Raw genomic sequence first — 20,242 nt, 5'->3', positions numbered from 1 at the left:
AGATCCCATTGCACAATTTATATGCACTAAAAACTGTATGGAACAGAATATTATGATTTCGTGTATGTTGTAATATAAAACATCTTTTTTTTTTTAGTTCAACAACCTTGTGTACCTGTTCAAACAGGAAGCATCCAAGTATGACTTAAGTTGAGTTGGTCTTGTTTCTAATTTAACCCATCCCAATTTCCAGGTAAAAACTGGGTTCAATATTCTCAATTTTCATTTATCAACAAAAAGAATCAGTCAAATGTTAGGAAATTGCAGAAATTAGAATTGAGTTTTGAATCATCTTCTAATGAAGTTTTGAGTGATGGTTCTCAGAAAAGATAGGGACTTGACAAGATGCCTGCCACAAATCCAAAAATTAAAGCTCAACCATTTTTAAATTAAGCCATGAAAATACTGCTGCTCATCTACATGCCCTACTCCGATAATGCACACTTCAATATCCACCTTCCTGAGTAAAAACTAAATCAATCCATATCAAATATCAGATAACCATCACTGAACCAGAAGTCCAGAACCTTCACCTTCAATTGGGTCAGTGAAGACCAATTCAACCTTCTTAATTGTTTATCTGAAGGCTAGAATATTCTTCCAAAATACTAATTTTTTCCATTGACCCAAGTCATAAAAAGTTAAGAAAAAGGTTAGTTGACTGACTTGGGTCTGCCCTTTATACTACTCATGAATCACGATCACACATCTTTCTTAATTAAAAGAATAAATTATAAATAAATAATTAAAAACCCATAATAACTCCAGCTTATATAAGTACCCACCATTGCCTTAGCTTATAGTAAACCAAGCTCACTTCTCTTTTCTTTGTATCACTTTTCTCTCTTAAAGCTCCCTTTCTTTTTCATTCCTACATACAAAATATGCAAGCAATGAAGCATCAAGTAACTTTCAATAAATCTAGTGGGTCTTTCTTTGATCTCAAGATGGCAACAAGGTTCCTGGTTTCAGTCTCTGTGTTTTCTATCATAGTTTCCCACTATTCATTACTCCCCTTCCTTCTTAACATCGTCAAGTTATTCTCTTTTTCTGCATATAAAACCATTGATAAGAGCTACATGTTCCTTCTCTGCAATGGGATTCTAGTTTTTATTTTTAAGAACTCTGTTGTGTTAAAAAAGAACTCACCACAGGAACCTGTTGTTGCTGAGGTTAGTACCAAAAGAGTCAGTGAGAAGAGATGTAATAGAAGAATTTCACCTGTCTTTGAGAAGAAAGTTGTACAAGAACCAGAATTGGCTTTGGTTGCAAGAGTTGCAGAAGAGAAACAAGTACAAGAAAAAAATGAGTTTGAAGATGAAGATGAAGAAGAAAACGGGTCGCTCAGCAGAGAAGAGTTGAACAAGAAATGTGATGATTTTATAAGAAAGATGAAAGAATTAATCAAAATTGAAGCTTAATTTATATTAATCTTCCTTGAGAAGATGCCTATGACTTCCTTATTTTTCCTCTTTGTATGGAGAGTCTCTGACTGTTTTTTACTTTGCTCTGCTAGCAGTTTCAAGTTCTGTTAATATGAACAAGAATTTAGCAGAAATGTGATGCAGATGGAGTTGTTAGTCTATTATAATTTTTAATTAGCCATTGAATTTTTGGAAAATTCATTTTATCTTCTTCTTAATTAATCAAATTAATGACCAAATTGATGGAGCAGACCATATATTAGTGCATGTGAAGTTAGGTTTCAAGTACCAGTTCACCAAGTCAACGACAAATTATAGTCCATGAATTGGCCAAAATTTCTACCGTCGTGTATCCATTTCTGAGGTTCATAAAACCACAGCCACAGGCGTAACATTACATGCATATCTGAGGTTTGGACTGTTTGCTTTATTTACAAACCAATTTTATTGGTTTAGTTTTATGAAATTTTAGGTGAAAATTAGAATAATATTTTCAAAATTTGGAAGGAAGTTTTAGCGGAATTTTAAAAGCTATGAGTTGTGTTTGTATTAGTTTGACAAAAACAGGGGACGATTAACTCTTTAAGTTACCTAAATCTTGATCTCATTTTCGTTTTATAAACAAAGCTATATTGTAGATTAGACAGGCAAATCCATTCATGCATGCCGACACTGGCGGTAAATTACTCCTTGTACATAATTTTATGATTTTTACTACCCTTTAAATAGTATTATATCTTCAAAGTAGTATATATATGTTTCTTGTTTTGATATTTGTTTTATTGTATCAACACCATTATCATACAGAAAATATCATTTGAAATTTATTCTCTTATCCTTACGTGAAGAAGAACTTCTTGGCAAATGGCAATTGCTCACTTGACTTGGACTTGAGAGTTGAGTCTTCTAACGAGAACAATAAATTATTCGTCAATTTACCCTCACGTTCACACTATAGAGACACAAAAGTCCAGCCACGCCTCAAACGTAATTTCTTTCTTTTGCTGGGCCCATGTGGATTCTGGACAAATGGGTCCTCGTCAAGATTTGTGTCTATCAGTTTTTTTTTTTTTTTTTAAACTTCTTTACCCAGAAGTTAAACGTAAAGTGTGGGATAAATTAGCCTTAGTTAATAGTTACTGATCTTCACCTACCACTCAAGACTTGATGTGTTCTTAATTCTTATCAACTTTCAAGATATTTTCAAGTCACATAGAGACAAAAGATCTTGAAAGACATGTTTTAACTGCAAGATGAGCTGCCAACATTTTCTTCCATTCCAACTTAAACAGCACGTAGATAATGTCCACTGGGCATCTTGATCTTGGCAGCCACAAAGAGACAATCTCCAGCCAATACAATGAGATCCTCATTTCATTTTATTAAAACACTTTAGTTTTAATCGCTTGATTATCTATACATCACTTTCTCCTCAACACAAATTCCACCATTAAGCCAAAAAAAACACCCCTTTAAGCAATCTACTTTTATTTCTCATCACTTGTTTTTGCACGCCATTATGGACTTCTTGGGGCCACATATTCAATGTTTCAGGGAAGACAACAAAATTTCTCAGGCAATACACGTATTAGAAGACTAAGATCTTGCTTGTGCACACACATGCATGCTCACACGCATATGCAATAATCTAAAGCAAAATAGAAAACATAATGGTAACGAAAATTACTCTCCACTTGGTCAGGATGCCAAGATGTTGAAGTATACGAAATTAACTGCAAGACAATGTGGGAGACAAGGATTTAACGTATTTGACCTGCCTTCATCAATGACCCGACTTTAGAATGAGTGTAGACTGGTTAATATATAAATACAGACACAGTGCTCTTTTGGTATTGAAGATTGACCAATATAAATTTTTGATCACATAAGATCTTTTTTTATGTCCCTGATGTGAAAAGAATATTGTCTTCATCTTGATTGAATTTTAGACAATCTACTGCCTTCCTGCTTGTTCCATCCAGTCCACAAGACTAACTTTATTCTTAGATGGTGTAACACGGCATCAAGTGAAAGTGATCTAGTTTAGTTTACACCATCCAAGTGAAGTGATGTAGTTTAATTATATGTTGAATATTAGAGAATAATCCCGAAGAATGAAAACGTGAATTCTGTTATCATTCCAGTTAAACAATAGAATAAACAGATGAAACAGTAACAGATGCAATGCAGACAATTACCAGTGTTTATGCCAGGTAGAATTAATCTCAATATGCTATTATTCAAATCACCTGATATCAACAACATGAATCAAAACTTGATTTTCCCCAATCTCATCCTTCTTAACCTATACAAAGTCTACTAATTAATCATTTTCCTCTTGTGCTAAAAACTACAATTAAATCGACTCAAACATATAACCATGGCAAAACAGATAATTCATCAGGAACATACTCTTCTATGATATTGAATGAACCATACCTACCTTGAGATACATATACCCATTTAAACACGTTCTTAGCTATACACACCACTCAGAGGCAAAACTATCTCCAGTTACCTGTTAACACATTTCACATTTGGTAGTCAAGTTAGACATAACATATAAGAGTTGCACTTTGCTTCCCCAAAAAAAAAAAAAAAAAAAAAAATTAAATTAAATTGCTCATCAAAATTTTGTAGTCCACAATGGTTATACTTTTCATACAGGTAAGAATTGGATTGCAAAAATAATAAAGGCTAAGAATAATTCGTAGGAAAAAGGAATGTTTTACGAAAAAAAAATTCTATTTACAGGCATCCCAACAACTGAGACTCTGACCACTGCAACCATTAAAAAAAAATTCTATGTAAACACAATCTCCTTCTAAAACATTTATCTAAAAATGCCTTCTAAAAAATGCATTACATCTTACTGTAACCAAAGACAAGCTTCCGCCATTTTCTTTTAACCATTCAGTTGATGATCAAGGTAAATACAGTAAATCGTGAAAATAAAAATTCATCTGTGCAAAAATCTAGGATGGCCTGTGGAAAACAATAAAAATTCTGTACTTGACAGCCTCTATTAGTTTGCCAATAGTAGAAAGTGATAAATTATTCACATCAGTAGTTACTACTTACTAATCTTGTAATGTGCCTTCGATACCTCTCTCTGTATCATCTTCCAGGTATCTCTTAAATTTTTTAAGAAAAAGTTTCCAAGGGCAGCTATATTGACCCACCATTTGCTACTTTGCCCAACCTATGATTCACTGACATTGTTAGCTGCCATATTCACAGCATATTCATCACTCAATGACATACTTCTGACATGATCAAGAAGCCCAGTAAGTTCTCTATGGACATAACTAAAACGTTCTCTGGATATCAATGATTCTGTCAACAGAGATGCAGCAAGGGAATGAAAGGCCTCAGCACATTGATCACTGCTACCTAGAGCATGCTGATCTTCCATAGGAACTAATGAGCTCTCCAGTCGCCAACGAAGGAGAAGATATTTTTCCGGGAGCTGAAAGCAGTTCTTCACTACAAACACTCGAAGAGAATGCCTTCACAATATTCCTGAATGTTCAAATTCCTTACATGAACAATGAATTTGCTCATCCTCAGGTATCCAAATCACAAGATACTCGCCGTCCATTTTCTTGTAGTGTCGCACAAGATATGAGCCATTATCCATTTCAGTTGTTGCATACTGCAAGGACAGCACAATTTCATGTTGTAATACGCGGAAGGCATATGGTGTAAGAATGCTTCGTGCATGCTCTTCAATAGGCATGCAGGTTTTGATATGCATATACTGCATTCCTTCTCTGGTTAAATTTCCAAAGTTGGCAGCAGTACCAACCTGCAAATATTGCAAACAAATTCAGGACATAGATCAAAAACAGTAAATATTGGACAAAAATACCTGACATGTGAGCCAAATACCTGCTCAAAGAAAATTTGCAAACATGTTTGTCCACTCAAGATTCTTTTCAAGAAAGTATCCAAAGATTGAGAAAACTCTGCTGTCATTGCACGAGCCAGAAAGTAACCTCTAATATAGGAAAATGGCCAGGATGCTCGATATGAGAAGAGTAAAGCTATGTGTTTATCTGAAGCAAGTCCAAAACGAGCAACCAAAAGATTCCACTGGTGTTCAAAATCTTCTACATTCTCCAGGTGACACAAAATATTAAACTCAGCTTTAAATTCTTCAAACTGTGATCCAAGAGGCAGAGAGAACCAACTGGATAATTTGGACAGGATATGCCATATACAAATAACATGTTTAGTATTTGGCAATTCCCTTGCTATACCATCCCGCAGCCCTGAATCTATATCTGTTAGAATTGTCTGTGGACGTCTTCCTCTCATAAGGCGGACAAAAGTCTGTTCAAAAGAAGAAAATCATAAAAAGGCAGATGAAGATTGATGCGACTGTATCACAAGAATTTGCGTCCACAAACCTGTAACGCCCATGCAAATGAATGAGAACTTTCATCTTGCAGCAATACACACCCCAACAAAATAGCGTTACCATGATTATCCATGCCAAACCAAACTCCTAGGAGCAATCCATAGGTGATAGAACGATAAGTGGAGTCAAATGTAACCACATCGCCAAACAGTGTATAAGCACGAACAGAATCTCCATATGACCAAGCAATATTTTCAACTTTATCATTTTCATCAGTTGTATAGTCATAAACGAAATCCACATCCCTCTGTGCCATAGCCTTACAGGCCTCAAGAAGTTCCAGTAAATCATTTTCCCTTTTCTCCGTAAGCAATGCATCATTTTCCTGAACGGTCTTCTTACAAGTCCGAACAAAGTTTCTCACATCCTTCTCTATAAAAGGCAACTGGCCAGGTTGAACTCCCTTTTCTAGTTCCAACACCTTAACTATCCGATTCACAGGAAACCCAGCTTTGGAGAGTAAGAGAATCCTTTCTTGATCAGCCTCCTGTATCTTCCGATATGCAGGAAGCAAACGCACTTGGTCATCTTCCAATAATTCATGGTTGTGAACATTACTAAATTGTGAAATGTACCACTGAGTGACACCATCAACAATTTCCTTCGTCAAATACAGCTTTGCATCGCATCCACATCGTACTGACTTTCGATCCCTGGGATGCTCCACATTTGCCTTTTTTCTCGGCTGATTAAATCCAGAACGATAACAAACAAAGTCTCTCCGGTAGATACCTAAATTTTGGCTTTCAGTTGAGCGTGCTTTTCTGATTGAAAATCCATTCTTCCTTGCGAAATTACTGTAGTATTCAAAAGCCTCATCATCACTTTTGAATATCTGACCCACATAAGGAGTGAAGGCAGCTTCCTGAAATGACGTGGATGACAGTGCCTCTGTCTTTACTTGCTGAGAACTTGCTGATGTCTGATCGTCTCCTTCGTACTTAATGTAACACTTCCAATCTCCACATGGACACTGCTGACGTCGAATCCAGATGTTAGTGGATGGTTTTGTTGCCATTTCTTTGGGAAACTGAAAAATGTATTCCTAGTTTCAAACCCTCATGCTGCACAAATACCATGAACAGAAAAGGTGTTATGATTCAGAATCTTAGAATCATTTTCTGAAACAACAGTAAGATATGGTTCCACTACAGCATAAGTAATTTTCCTAATTTCATTATGTACCCTTTGAAACAAAAACCACATCAAACATAAGCCTTTCTTTAATTCTCTTCTTCTGTTATTTTTCCGTTCTAAAAAATAAAAAAGGGACTTTCAACAATTAACAGATGAAACCTAAAATGAATCTAAGAAAACTCATTACTTGCAGTTGAATTGCAAATTTGCACTCAACTAGTCCCAATACAAAGGCCTTGTAAGCAAACTAATCATTGTATTGGATAACCAAAACAAATAATACAACATTCAAAATGTGGCCTAACGTTCTTCTCATTACCATAAAAAGCTTACATTAGCAATAATAATACATCAAGAAAAAACTTTGACCAAAATAAGCTTTTTTTCCAGAAGCAAATTTATGTCGAGTAAAACCCAAAAAGGGAATAGAAACAAAGTTAAAAAAACAAACAAACATACACACAGAAACCCAATTCAATTTAAAAAAAAAAAATTAATGACAAAAACTAAAACAAAAATCTAAATAAAACCAAATTTAATAAATAGCTTGACATGAAGAGAACCAAATGAACCAATAGCAAAACAAATTTAATGAAGAATAATATTTTTAACTCAGAAATGACGACTGATCATGATTACAAAGCAAGAAACTGATCACAAAGGGAAAAACCAAATAAAAACAAAATAGACCCAGTTCATATCACGCACGGTGAATTAAGAAAAAACAAATTAACAAAGCAAACCTGCGAAACAAATACAAATTAACAAAGCAAAAACTGATCACAAAGTGAAAAACCAAGTAACAGAAAAAACCCAATTGATATCAAGCACTGAGAATTACCAAAATGAATTTAAAAAGAAAAACTTAAAACAGAAATAAAAATTGAAAAATGACGCACCAGCAAAATTACTGCAAAAATTCCCGTTGAAAGCCCTTCCAATTTCTCAGTTTTTGACAATGTAGTGCAGCAAAAACCACCTACAAGTTATTATATTCTGTTTCAAGTTATAAAGTGAAAAAGATGGATTATGAATTATGAAATATGTTAATATAAAAACCAAAACTTTGTTGTACGAAATGAAAAAAATAATACTAAAAATAAGTTGATTAAATTTGTTATTGCGTACCAGGAAGAGAAACCCTTTTTTGTTTTCTCACATGATTTTCATTTTTCTTTCTCTTCAGTGCTTTGGGTTCTTCAATCCTCATCGTCGTCTTTGAAAAATTTTCACTTACAATAAGTCAATGAAAGGTCCAGTTTAGTGGGTTATGGGCCAAGTCCAGTGTAGTACTGATTACTGTTGGCTCAGATCCAGGTCCAACAACGTAGTTCTGATTCTGCCATATCACTATGTACACGTCATTTCATGGTTGATGATGTGGCGAGAATTAAACGTATATGTTTAGTAATGGTTTGTTTCTAATTGAATATGAAGATCAAATGGGCTACAATTAGTTGTAAATGTTAATTCTAATTGATCCATTTCATTAAGTTGATATAAATTCCAAGCTATTCCAGAGCTTGGAGAGGATAATAACTCAATCAGTCCCTTCATTTCCAGAAATGATTTATACAAATGTGAGAACCTCAAGGAATTTTCTGTACAAAAGGGTCAAAAATCGTCTACTTTAACTCTTGCATGAAACCTCATATAACAATGGACAGGGGATTGGGGAAGAATGAATCCATGGCCATAACTGAGACTTCTCTCATTACCCAGATCATTGTATGTGTTAAAAAATGTTGAAGATGTTTCATCATTTCTCCCCCGAGTGAAGAATCCCACGTTAAACCTACTCTTGAACACTCAATTACCAGTAATCTCCGCATGAACATTTACCATTGTTAAAATGATGAAACCTGTTGGAATCTCGCAGTACTATTTGCCGACCGACAATCTTTGATATAAATTTAAAAGCAGAGTGGCAATCACCACAAACGCGAAGATTTTTCATTATCCGAATAGGTAATCCTGAACTCCGAGTTAGAACAAATGCAACTGCAATTTTCTCACTGTGATAGCTCAGGACTTCTTCCTTACTCTCTGGGTCTAGATCAAACAGTGCAAATTTTGTCTGGGGCACATATCCAGCATCCCTCATCTTCTGGTTAAGTTCCATGAGTTTTTCATAGATCAAGTCTTTCTCAGGGTGTGATTTGTCACCAGCCACGAAAACATGGACACCATCCTTCATGGTGACCCAACTGCAACCAGCTTCTTTTTTAACTTCAGCTTCCTTCATTGCCTTTCTAGCCTTTGCCACATCTTCCCATTTCCCCCCAGAAGCATACATGTTAGCTAAGAGTACATAGTTCACGGCATTTTGAGGTTCCATCTCAAATAGCATATTTGCAGCCTTCCTACCTAACTCTGTGTTGCGACCACTTGCACGGCAGCAAGCCCCTAATACCGTCCTCCAAATAAGAATATTAGGCTTGATAGGCATCTTTTTGACAAAGTCTTCTATCTTATCAAGTTCACCTGCCCGCCCAAGGAGATCCACCATACATGAAAAGTGTTCCATTCGAGAAGCCAGTCCATATACTTGACTCATGGATTTGAAATGTTTAAATCCTTCATCAACCAACCCTGCATGGCTACAAGCTGATAAGACTCCAACAAAAGTTACATGATCTGGTAAGGGACCATTTAACTTCATTTGTGAAAAAAGGCTTAAAGCTTTGTCTCCATGTCCATGACGTGCATAACCCGATATCATTGAATTCCAAGAATATACATTCCTTGCAGGCATCATATCAAAAAACCTTGAAGCATAATCTATTCTTCCACATTTGGAGTACATGTCAATTATTGCACTCCCAACTACGACATCAGATTCTAAACATGCTCTTATGGAACAAGCATGGACTTCCATGCCTCGCTCTAACGTCGCAACAGAGGCACAAGCACTGAGAACAGTGGCAAAGGTGAAATGATCCAATCTCTGTCCTCTCTGCATCATAAACCAGACTAGATCCATGGCCTTTGGCAAGAGTTCATTATGTATGTACCCAGAAATCATTGAATTCCAACTGACGTCATCCTTTCTCTCAGACATTCTAGAAAAAATTTTCTCACATTCATCTGTCTCTCCGCACTTGCCATAGCATGCCAAAAGTGCATTATCAATTGTAGTGTCATCTACAACATGATATTTAATCACTTGAGCATGTATTTGGTGGCCCAGTTCGCCAAGGAAAAGAGAGGATGCTGCTGCAAGAATACTTATGAAGGTTACTCTGTTAAGAGTGTACCCAGCACGCATCATGCCCAAGTAATATTTTACAGCTTCAGAAACTGATCCATCTGAATTAGCTAATGCCCCAATCACAGAATTCCATGAAACTCGATCGTACTCAGGCATCAAAGAGAAAAGTTTCAAGCATTCAGTGAGACATCTAGTATCGCCATACATAGAAAGAAGAGCATTTGAAACTGAAACATCCAAATCAAGTCCTAATTTGAGCCCTTCACCATGTATTTGCCGTCCCAGCATGATCCAACCCAAGCTTGCACACGAACTCAAAGAGCTTATCAGTGTGAAATTTGAAGGCATCAATCCATCTCCTCTCATTGCATAGAAGCTCATGACTGCATCTTCAAAACGCTCATTTTGGTCGAGACCGGATATCATGGTATTCCATGAGACAGAATCTTTTTCATCCATGAGTGCAAACACTGATTTAGAATCCTCAATAGCACCACATTTTGCATACATATTAACAAGTCCATTTCCAACTGCGACCTTGTTGCCAAATAAACCACTTCTGATTGTATGTCCATGAAACTCTTTACCTTTTCTTCTCCCTTGCTCTAACACAGAAAATTCAGCAAAAGCACTTAATAAAATCACATTGGAATCAATATTTAAATGAACTAAGTTTCTCATCTCCATAAAAACCTCAGTTGCTTCTTCTCCACGTTTCTGCCTTACTAATCCAACCATCAAGCCATTCATGGAGACCACGTTCCTCTGACTCATCTGCTCAAAAATCTTCCTAGCATAATAAAAAAACCCAACCCTTGCAAACCCACTCACCAAAGCACTTCCCACATACAAATCTGACAAAAGACCCGATTTCTTAACCCTAGTCAGCATCTGCTCAAGCAAACAAGAACCAAAATCAACAGAAGAATAAGCAGCAGTTATTAAGCTTCCAAATGTATACTCGTTAGGTCTAAAGCCATACCCCAAACCCTCTCTTTGCATGCTTGAAAAAAGATCAAAAGCAGAAACTGCATCTCCTCTTTGTGAATAAACTGAAATTATAGAATTCCATGATATCAAATTCCTAGTATCTATCTCCTCAAAAACACGACGAGCACAATCACTTGACCCCATACAACTCCCGTACATCGATATCAACACATTAAACACAACAACATCAAATGCAAACTTAGATTTCAAAACAAAAGCATGAATTTGCGTCCCAAATTTAAGCCCACTTGGTCCAGACTCCTGACAGGCTCTAAGAGTACTCCCAAGAGCGTAATGATTTGGCAAAAACCCTGCAAAAACCATATCTTTAAACACCTTACATGCCTCATTAAACATCCCATTTTGTGTATACCCTGAAACCAAGCAAGCCCAAGAAACCGAGTTCTTATCCGGCATTTCATCAAACAGCTTACTTGCAGACACCAAATCACGAACTCTGACATAAACATTAACAAGGGTATTGCATAAAAACACATCATAAGCAAACCCATGTTTTAAAATCTGCAAATGAAAGAGTTTAGCATCTTTTAAGCAATTAGAATCCCTATAAGTACTAACCAAATATTTACATAAATCCACACTCGAATGCGAAAAAGATGATACAAAGTGTGGTGTATTTGATACTGATTGCGATGTTTTGTGCTGATGAGTTAAGATTTCTGATGGGATTGGAGAGTTTGTGATATGGGGTTTTGGGTTTTGGAGACTGAAGAGAAGAGGGTTGCTTGTGTTTTGTGTTGTAGAAGGTGAGACAGTGAACGTTGTAAGAGTACGCTTATGCTTGTTTGTGCATAAGAAAAAGCGTAACATGGTGCAATTGAGACTCGAAAGTGAACTGGGAGGTTCTGCTCATGCCTTTTGGCGCCTGGTAGTGTTTCAAAATGGAGCGTGTCAGTTATTCTAGTTACGGCTTTTGATTTTAAATGATTTGATTATAGTTTTACACTCACCCAAATCCAAATCCAAATCCAAATACAAATTCAATATTTATTATTTAATTTTCCTACAAATTTTATTATCAATACATTCTATTTACAAATAGGCAAATAAATTAATAATTTAGATATGAATCAAAGCAAATAAAATTTTATCAGGTTCTGCAATCTGCATGTCACATATATGTCAACTTAATAGATAGTGAAACCATGTTATATATGGTAATATATTAGATGATATAAACCACAAGCAAACGCACTTGGTCATCTTCCAATAATTCTGTTGTGAACATTACTAAATTGTGAAATGTACCACTAGTACACCATCAACAATTTCCTTCGTCAAATACAGCTTTGCATCGCATCCACATCGTACTGACTTTCGATCCCTGGGATGCTCCACATTTGCCTTTTTTCTCGGCTGATTAAATCCAGAACGATAACAAACAAAGTCTCTCCTGTAGATACCTAAATTTTGGCTTTCAGTTGAGCGTGCTTTTCTGATTGAAAATCCATTCTTCCTTGCGAAATTACTGTAGTATTCAAGCCTCATCATCACTTTTGAATATCTACCCACATAAGGAGTGAAGGCAGCTTCCTGAAATGAGTGGATGACAGTGCCTCTGTCTTTACTTGCTGAGAACTTGCTGATGTCTGATCGTCTCCTTCGTACTTAATGTAACACTTCCAATCTCCACTGGACACTGCTGACGTCGAATCCAGATGTTAGTGGATGGTTTTGTTGCCATTTCTTTGGGAAACTGAAAAATGTATTCCTAGTTTCAAACCCTCATGCTGCACAAATACCATGAACAGAAAAGGTGTTATGATTCAGAATCTTAGAATCATTTTCTGAAACAACAGTAAGATATGGTTCCACTACAGCATAAGTAATTTCCTAATTTCATTATGTACCCTTTGAAACAAAAACCACATCAAACATAAGCCTTTCTTTAATTCTCTTCTTCTGTTATTTTTCCGTTCTAAAAATTAAAAGGGACTTTCAACAATTCAGATGAAACCTAAAATGAATCTAAGAAAACTCATTACTTGCAGTTGAATTGCAAATTTGCAGTCAACTAGTCCCAATACAAAGCCTTGTAAGCAAACTAATCATTGTATTGGATAACCAAAACAAATAATACAACATTCAATGTGGCCTAACGTTCTCTCATTACCATAAAAAGCTTACATTCATAATAATACATCAAGAAAAAACTTTGACCAAAATAAGCTTTTTTCCAGAAGCAAATTATGTCGAGTAAAACCCAAAAAGGGAATAGAAACAAAGTTAAAAAACAAACAAACATACACACAAAACCCAATTCAATTTAAAAAAAAAAATTAATGACAAAAACTAAAACAAAAATCTAAATAAAACCAAATTTAATAAATAGCTTGACATGAAGAGAACCAAATGACAATAGCAAAACAAATTTAATGAAGAATAATATTTTTACTCAGAAATGACGACTGATCATGATTACAAAGCAAGAAACTGATCACAAAGGAAAAACCAATAAAAACAAATAGACCCAGTTCATATCACGCACGGTGAATTAAGAAAAAACAAATTAACAAAGCAAACCTGCGAAACAAATACAAATTAACAAAGCAAAAACTGATCACAAAGTGAAAAACCAAGTAACAGAAAAAACCCTTGATATCAAGCACTGAGAATTACCAAAATGAATTTAAAAAGAAAAACTTAAAACAGAAATAAAATTGAAAATGACGCACCAGAAAAATTACGCAAAATTCCCGTAGAAAGCCCTTCCAATTTCTCAGTTTTTGACATGAGTGCAGCAAAAACCACCTACAAGTTATTAATTCTGTTTCAAGTTATAAATGAAAAAGATGGATTATGAATTATGAAATATGTAATATAAAAACCAAAACTTTGTTGTACGAAATGAAAAAATAATACTAAAAATAAGTTGATTAATTTTGTATTGCGTACCAGGAAGAGAAACCCTTTTTTGTTTTCTCACATGATTTCATTTTTCTTTCTCTTCAGTGCTTTGGGTTCTTCAATCTTCATCGTCGTCTTGAAAAATTTTCACTTACAATAAGTCTGAAAGTCCAGTTTAGTGGGTTAGGGCCAAGTCCAGTGTAGTACTGTTACTGTTGGCTCAGATCCAGGTCCAACAACGTAGTTCTGATTCTGCCATATCACTATGTACACGTCATTCATGGTGATGATGTGGCGAGAATTAAACGTATATGTTTGTAATGGTTTGTTTCTAATTGAATATGAAGATCAAATGGCTACAATAGTTGTAAATGTTAATTCTAATTGATCCATTTCATTAAGTTGATATAAATTCCAAGCTATTCCAAGCTTGGAAGGATAATAACTCATGATCCCTCATTTCGAGAAATGATATACAATGTGAGAACCTCAAGGAATTTTCTGTACAAAAGGGTCAAAAATCGTCTACTTTAACCTTGCATGAAACTCATATAACAATGGACAGGGGATTGGGGAAGAATGAATCCATGCCCATGACTGAGACTTCTCTCATTACCCAGATCATTGTAGTGTTAAAAATGTTGAAGATGTTTCATCATTTCTCCCCCGAGTGAAGAATCCCACGTTAAACCTATCTTGAACACTCAATTACCAGTAATCTCCGCATGAACATTTACCATTGTTAAAATGATGAACCTGTTGGAATCTCGCAGTACTATTTGCCGACCACAATCTTTGATATAAATTTAAGGCAGAGTGGCAATCCCACAAACGCGAAGATTTTTCATTATCCGAATAGGTAATCCTGAACTCCGAGTTAGAACAAATGCAACTGCAATTTTCTCACTGTGATAGCTCAGGACTTCTTCCTTACTCTCTGGGTCTAGATCAAACAGTGCAAATTTTGTCTGGGGCACATATCCAGCATCCCTCATCTTCTGGTTAAGTTCCATGAGTTTTTCATAGATCAAGTCTTTCTCAGGGTGTGATTTGTCACCAGCCACGAAAACATGGACACCATCCTTAATGGTGACCCAACTGCAACCAGCTTCTTTTTAACTTCAGCTTCCTTCATTGCCTTTCTCCTTTGCCACATCTTCCCATTTCCCCCAGAAGCATACATGTTGCTAGAGTACATAGTTCACGGCATTTTGAGGTTCCATCTCAAATAGCATATTTGCAGCCTTCCTACCTAACTCTGTGTTGCGACCACTTGCACCAGCAAGCCCTAATACCGTCCTCCAAATAAGAATATGGCTGATAGGCATCTTTTGACAAAGTTCTATCTTACAAGTTCACCTGCCCGCCCAAGGAGATCCACCATACATGAAAAGTGTTCCATTCGAGAAGCCAGTCCATATACTTGACTCATGGATTTGAAATGTTTAAATCCTTCATCAACCAACCCTGCATGGCTACAAGCTGATAAGACTCCAACAAAAGTTACATGATCTGGTAAGGGACCATTTAACTTCATTTGTGAAAAAAGGCTTAAAGCTTTGTCTCCATGTCCATGACGTGCATAACCCGATATCATTGAATTCCAAGAATATACATTCCTTGCAGGCATCATATCAAAAAACCTTGAAGCATAATCTATTCTTCCACATTTGGAGTACATGTCAATTATTGCACTCCCAACTACGACATCAGATTCTAAACATGCTCTTATGGAACAAGCATGGACTTCCATGCCTCGCTCTAACGTCGCAACAGAGGCACAAGCACTGAGAACAGTGGCAAAGGTGAATGATCCAATCTCTGTCCTCTCTGGAACCATACCTACCTTGAGATACATATACCCATTTAAACACGTTCTTAGCTATACACACCACTCAGAGGCAAAACTATCTCCAGTTACCTGTTAACACATTTCACATTTGGTAGTCAAGTTAGACATAACATATAAGAGTTGCACTTTGCTTCCCCAAAAAAAAAAAAAAAAAAAAAAATTAAATTAAATTGCTCATCAAAATTTTGTAGTCCACAATGGTTATACTTTTCATACAGGTAAGAATTGGATTGCAAAAATAATAAAGGCTAAGAATAATTCGTAGGAAAAAGGAATGTTTTACGAAAAAAAAATTCTATTTACAGGCATCCCAACAACTGAGACTCTGACCACTGCAACCATTAAAAAAAAATTCTATGTAAACACAATCTCCTTCTAAAACATTTATCTAAAAATGCCTTCTAAAAAATGCATTACATCTTACTGTAACCAAAGACAAGCTTCCGCCATTTTCTTTTAACCATTCAGTTGATGATCAAGGTAAATACAGTAAATCGTGAAAATAAAAATTCATCTGTGCAAAAATCTAGGATGGCCTGTGGAAAACAATAAAAATTCTGTACTTGACAGCCTCTATTAGTTTGCCAATAGTAGAAAGTGATAAATTATTCACATCAGTAGTTACTACTTACTAATCTTGTAATGTGCCTTCGATACCTCTCTCTGTATCATCTTCCAGGTATCTCTTAAATTTTTTAAGAAAAAGTTTCCAAGGGCAGCTATATTGACCCACCATTTGCTACTTTGCCCAACCTATGATTCACTGACATTGTTAGCTGCCATATTCACAGCATATTCATCACTCAATGACATACTTCTGACATGATCAAGAAGCCCAGTAAGTTCTCTATGGACATAACTAAAACGTTCTCTGGATATCAATGATTCTGTCAACAGAGATGCAGCAAGGGAATGAAAGGCCTCAGCACATTGATCACTGCTACCTAGAGCATGCTGATCTTCCATAGGAACTAATGAGCTCTCCAGTCGCCAACGAAGGAGAAGATATTTTTCCGGGAGCTGAAAGCAGTTCTTCACTACAAACACTCGAAGAGAATGCCTGCACAATATTCCTGAATGTTCAAATTCCTTACATGAACAATGAATTTGCTCATCCTCAGGTATCCAAATCACAAGATACTCGCCGTCCATTTTCTTGTAGTGTCGCACAAGATATGAGCCATTATCCATTTCAGTTGTTGCATACTGCAAGGACAGCACAATTTCATGTTGTAATACGCGGAAGGCATATGGTGTAAGAATGCTTCGTGCATGCTCTTCAATAGGCATGCAGGTTTTGATATGCATATACTGCATTCCTTCTCTGGTTAAATTTCCAAAGTTGGCAGCAGTACCAACCTGCAAATATTGCAAACAAATTCAGGACATAGATCAAAAACAGTAAATATTGGACAAAAATACCTGACATGTGAGCCAAATACCTGCTCAAAGAAAATTTGCAAACATGTTTGTCCACTCAAGATTCTTTTCAAGAAAGTATCCAAAGATTGAGAAAACTCTGCTGTCATTGCACGAGCCAGAAAGTAACCTCTAATATAGGAAAATGGCCAGGATGCTCGATATGAGAAGAGTAAAGCTATGTGTTTATCTGAAGCAAGTCCAAAACGAGCAACCAAAAGATTCCACTGGTGTTCAAAATCTTCTACATTCTCCAGGTGACACAAAATATTAAACTCAGCTTTAAATTCTTCAAACTGTGATCCAAGAGGCAGAGAGAACCAACTGGATAATTTGGACAGGATATGCCATATACAAATAACATGTTTAGTATTTGGCAATTCCCTTGCTATACCATCCCGCAGCCCTGAATCTATATCTGTTAGAATTGTCTGTGGACGTCTTCCTCTCATAAGGCGGACAAAAGTCTGTTCAAAAGAAGAAAATCATAAAAAGGCAGATGAAGATTGATGCGACTGTATCACAAGAATTTGCGTCCACAAACCTGTAACGCCCATGCAAATGAATGAGAACTTTCATCTTGCAGCAATACACACCCCAACAAAATAGCGTTACCATGATTATCCATGCCAAACCAAACTCCTAGGAGCAATCCATAGGTGATAGAACGATAAGTGGAGTCAAATGTAACCACATCGCCAAACAGTGTATAAGCACGAACAGAATCTCCATATGACCAAGCAATATTTTCAACTTTATCATTTTCATCAGTTGTATAGTCATAAACGAAATCCACATCCCTCTGTGCCATAGCCTTACAGGCCTCAAGAAGTTCCAGTAAATCATTTTCCCTTTTCTCCGTAAGCAATGCATCATTTTCCTGAACGGTCTTCTTACAAGTCCGAACAAAGTTTCTCACATCCTTCTCTATAAAAGGCAACTGGCCAGGTTGAACTCCCTTTTCTAGTTCCAACACCTTAACTATCCGATTCACAGGAAACCCAGCTTTGGAGAGTAAGAGAATCCTTTCTTGATCAGCCTCCTGTATCTTCCGATATGCAGGAAGCAAACGCACTTGGTCATCTTCCAATAATTCATGGTTGTGAACATTACTAAATTGTGAAATGTACCACTGAGTGACACCATCAACAATTTCCTTCGTCAAATACAGCTTTGCATCGCATCCACATCGTACTGACTTTCGATCCCTGGGATGCTCCACATTTGCCTTTTTTCTCGGCTGATTAAATCCAGAACGATAACAAACAAAGTCTCTCCGGTAGATACCTAAATTTTGGCTTTCAGTTGAGCGTGCTTTTCTGATTGAAAATCCATTCTTCCTTGCGAAATTACTGTAGTATTCAAAAGCCTCATCATCACTTTTGAATATCTGACCCACATAAGGAGTGAAGGCAGCTTCCTGAAATGACGTGGATGACAGTGCCTCTGTCTTTACTTGCTGAGAACTTGCTGATGTCTGATCGTCTCCTTCGTACTTAATGTAACACTTCCAATCTCCACATGGACACTGCTGACGTCGAATCCAGATGTTAGTGGATGGTTTTGTTGCCATTTCTTTGGGAAACTGAAAAATGTATTCCTAGTTTCAAACCCTCATGCTGCACAAATACCATGAACAGAAAAGGTGTTATGATTCAGAATCTTAGAATCATTTTCTGAAACAACAGTAAGATATGGTTCCACTACAGCATAAGTAATTTTCCTAATTTCATTATGTACCCTTTGAAACAAAAACCACATCAAACATAAGCCTTTCTTTAATTCTCTTCTTCTGTTATTTTTCCGTTCTAAAAAATAAAAAAGGGACTTTCAACAATTAACAGATGAAACCTAAAATGAATCTAAGAAAACTCATTACTTGCAGTTGAATTGCAAATTTGCACTCAACTAGTCCCAATACAAAGGCCTTGTAAGCAAACTAATCATTGTATTGGATAACCAAAACAAATAATACAACATTCAAAATGTGGCCTAACGTTCTTCTCATTACCATAAAAAGCTTACATTAGCAATAATAATACATCAAGAAAAAACTTTGACCAAAATAAGCTTTTTTTCCAGAAGCAAATTTATGTCGAGTAAAACCCAAAAAGGGAATAGAAACAAAGTTAAAAAAACAAACAAACATACACACAGAAACCCAATTCAATTTAAAAAAAAAAAATTAATGACAAAAACTAAAACAAAAATCTAAATAAAACCAAATTTAATAAATAGCTTGACATGAAGAGAACCAAATGAACCAATAGCAAAACAAATTTAATGAAGAATAATATTTTTAACTCAGAAATGACGACTGATCATGATTACAAAGCAAGAAACTGATCACAAAGGGAAAAACCAAATAAAAACAAAATAGACCCAGTTCATATCACGCACGGTGAATTAAGAAAAAACAAATTAACAAAGCAAACCTGCGAAACAAATACAAATTAACAAAGCAAAAACTGATCACAAAGTGAAAAACCAAGTAACAGAAAAAACCCAATTGATATCAAGCACTGAGAATTACCAAAATGAATTTAAAAAGAAAAACTTAAAACAGAAATAAAAATTGAAAAATGACGCACCAGCAAAATTACTGCAAAAATTCCCGTTGAAAGCCCTTCCAATTTCTCAGTTTTTGACAATGTAGTGCAGCAAAAACCACCTACAAGTTATTATATTCTGTTTCAAGTTATAAAGTGAAAAAGATGGATTATGAATTATGAAATATGTTAATATAAAAACCAAAACTTTGTTGTACGAAATGAAAAAAATAATACTAAAAATAAGTTGATTAAATTTGTTATTGCGTACCAGGAAGAGAAACCCTTTTTTGTTTTCTCACATGATTTTCATTTTTCTTTCTCTTCAGTGCTTTGGGTTCTTCAATCCTCATCGTCGTCTTTGAAAAA

At 35.8% G+C, this 20,242-nt stretch overlaps 5 protein-coding genes across 6 annotated transcripts; 1 reads left to right on the top strand and 4 right to left on the bottom strand.

Moving 5' to 3' along the window:
- The first annotated feature begins 790 nt into the window (after positions 1-790).
- LOC116123216 lies at positions 791-1,621 on the top strand. Its single transcript, XM_031409015.1, has one exon. It carries the CDS (start codon positions 885-887, stop codon positions 1,419-1,421), a length of 537 nt encoding a protein of 178 aa, XP_031264875.1. The 5' UTR covers positions 791-884; the 3' UTR covers positions 1,422-1,621.
- A 2,152-nt stretch (positions 1,622-3,773) lies between these two features.
- LOC116123071 (putative protein FAR1-RELATED SEQUENCE 10) lies at positions 3,774-18,951 on the bottom strand. Of its 2 annotated transcripts, XR_004126992.1 has the most exons (5): positions 17,869-18,951; positions 17,348-17,791; positions 16,538-17,264; positions 15,900-15,974; positions 3,774-3,867 (listed from the first exon to the last, which is right to left on the bottom strand). XR_004126992.1 is itself a non-coding variant. In XM_031408854.1 (3 exons), the coding sequence occupies exons 1-3, from the start codon at positions 18,895-18,897 to the stop codon at positions 16,659-16,661; spliced, it is 2,079 nt and encodes a 692-aa protein (XP_031264714.1). In that variant the 5' UTR covers positions 18,898-18,951; the 3' UTR covers positions 16,196-16,658. The 2 variants fall into 2 exon arrangements, 1 of the variants encoding a protein (XP_031264714.1); XM_031408854.1 differs by lacking the exons at positions 3,774-3,867; positions 15,900-15,974 and having other exon boundaries at positions 16,196-17,264.
- On the bottom strand, positions 3,804-6,919 carry LOC116123072 (putative protein FAR1-RELATED SEQUENCE 10). The gene is made up of 5 exons (XM_031408855.1): positions 5,837-6,919; positions 5,316-5,759; positions 5,019-5,232; positions 4,506-4,933; positions 3,804-3,942 (listed from the first exon to the last, which is right to left on the bottom strand). The coding sequence occupies exons 1-4, from the start codon at positions 6,863-6,865 to the stop codon at positions 4,911-4,913; spliced, it is 1,710 nt and encodes a 569-aa protein (XP_031264715.1). The 5' UTR covers positions 6,866-6,919; the 3' UTR covers positions 3,804-3,942; positions 4,506-4,910.
- Positions 8,470-11,673, bottom strand: LOC116123068 (putative pentatricopeptide repeat-containing protein At5g09950). Its single transcript, XM_031408852.1, has one exon. The coding sequence runs from the start codon at positions 11,600-11,602 to the stop codon at positions 8,798-8,800; it is 2,805 nt and encodes a 934-aa protein (XP_031264712.1). The 5' UTR covers positions 11,603-11,673; the 3' UTR covers positions 8,470-8,797.
- LOC116123167 (putative pentatricopeptide repeat-containing protein At5g09950) lies at positions 13,716-15,893 on the bottom strand. The gene is made up of 5 exons (XM_031408975.1): positions 15,413-15,893; positions 15,250-15,341; positions 14,887-15,135; positions 13,882-13,957; positions 13,716-13,729 (listed from the first exon to the last, which is right to left on the bottom strand). Exons 1-5 carry the CDS (start codon positions 15,891-15,893, stop codon positions 13,716-13,718), a joined length of 912 nt encoding a protein of 303 aa, XP_031264835.1.
- Positions 18,952-20,242: the final 1,291 nt, after the last annotated feature.

This window comes from Pistacia vera, unplaced genomic scaffold, assembly GCF_008641045.1.
Source record: "Pistacia vera cultivar Batoury unplaced genomic scaffold, PisVer_v2 Contig140, whole genome shotgun sequence".
NCBI classification, from domain to species: Eukaryota; Viridiplantae; Streptophyta; class Magnoliopsida; order Sapindales; family Anacardiaceae; genus Pistacia; species Pistacia vera.
The sequence above is the reverse complement of the archived record's forward strand: the minus strand, read 5'-3'. Positions and strand labels throughout refer to the sequence as shown.

What these genes read in the sequence shown, in the direction of transcription:
- LOC116123072 (XM_031408855.1), bottom strand. Translation starts at nt 6,865, where the DNA reads ATGGCAACAAAACCATCCACTAACATCTGGATTCGACGTCAGCAGTGT. An exon ending in CATTTGCATGGGCGTTACAG is followed by an intron (nt 5,760 to 5,836) that starts GTTTGTGGACGC and finishes TCTTTTGAACAG; the next exon opens with ACTTTTGTCCGCCTTATGAG. An exon ending in TGCAAATTTTCTTTGAGCAG is followed by an intron (nt 5,233 to 5,315) that starts GTATTTGGCTCA and finishes CAATATTTGCAG; the next exon opens with GTTGGTACTGCTGCCAACTT.
- LOC116123071 (XM_031408854.1), bottom strand. Translation starts at nt 18,897, where the DNA reads ATGGCAACAAAACCATCCACTAACATCTGGATTCGACGTCAGCAGTGT. An exon ending in CATTTGCATGGGCGTTACAG is followed by an intron (nt 17,792 to 17,868) that starts GTTTGTGGACGC and finishes TCTTTTGAACAG; the next exon opens with ACTTTTGTCCGCCTTATGAG. An exon ending in TGCAAATTTTCTTTGAGCAG is followed by an intron (nt 17,265 to 17,347) that starts GTATTTGGCTCA and finishes CAATATTTGCAG; the next exon opens with GTTGGTACTGCTGCCAACTT.
- LOC116123068 (XM_031408852.1), bottom strand. Translation starts at nt 11,602, where the DNA reads ATGCCGGATAAGAACTCGGTTTCTTGGGCTTGCTTGGTTTCAGGGTAT.
- LOC116123216 (XM_031409015.1), top strand. Translation starts at nt 885, where the DNA reads ATGCAAGCAATGAAGCATCAAGTAACTTTCAATAAATCTAGTGGGTCT.
- LOC116123167 (XM_031408975.1), bottom strand. Translation starts at nt 15,893, where the DNA reads ATGGTTCCAGAGAGGACAGAGATTGGATCATTCACCTTTGCCACTGTT. An exon ending in GGATCTCCTTGGGCGGGCAG is followed by an intron (nt 15,342 to 15,412) that starts GTGAACTTGTAA and finishes GGACGGTATTAG; the next exon opens with GGCTTGCTGGTGCAAGTGGT. An exon ending in GGATAATGAAAAATCTTCGC is followed by an intron (nt 13,958 to 14,886) that starts GTTTGTGGGATT and finishes AATAACTTGTAG; the next exon opens with GTGGTTTTTGCTGCACTCAT.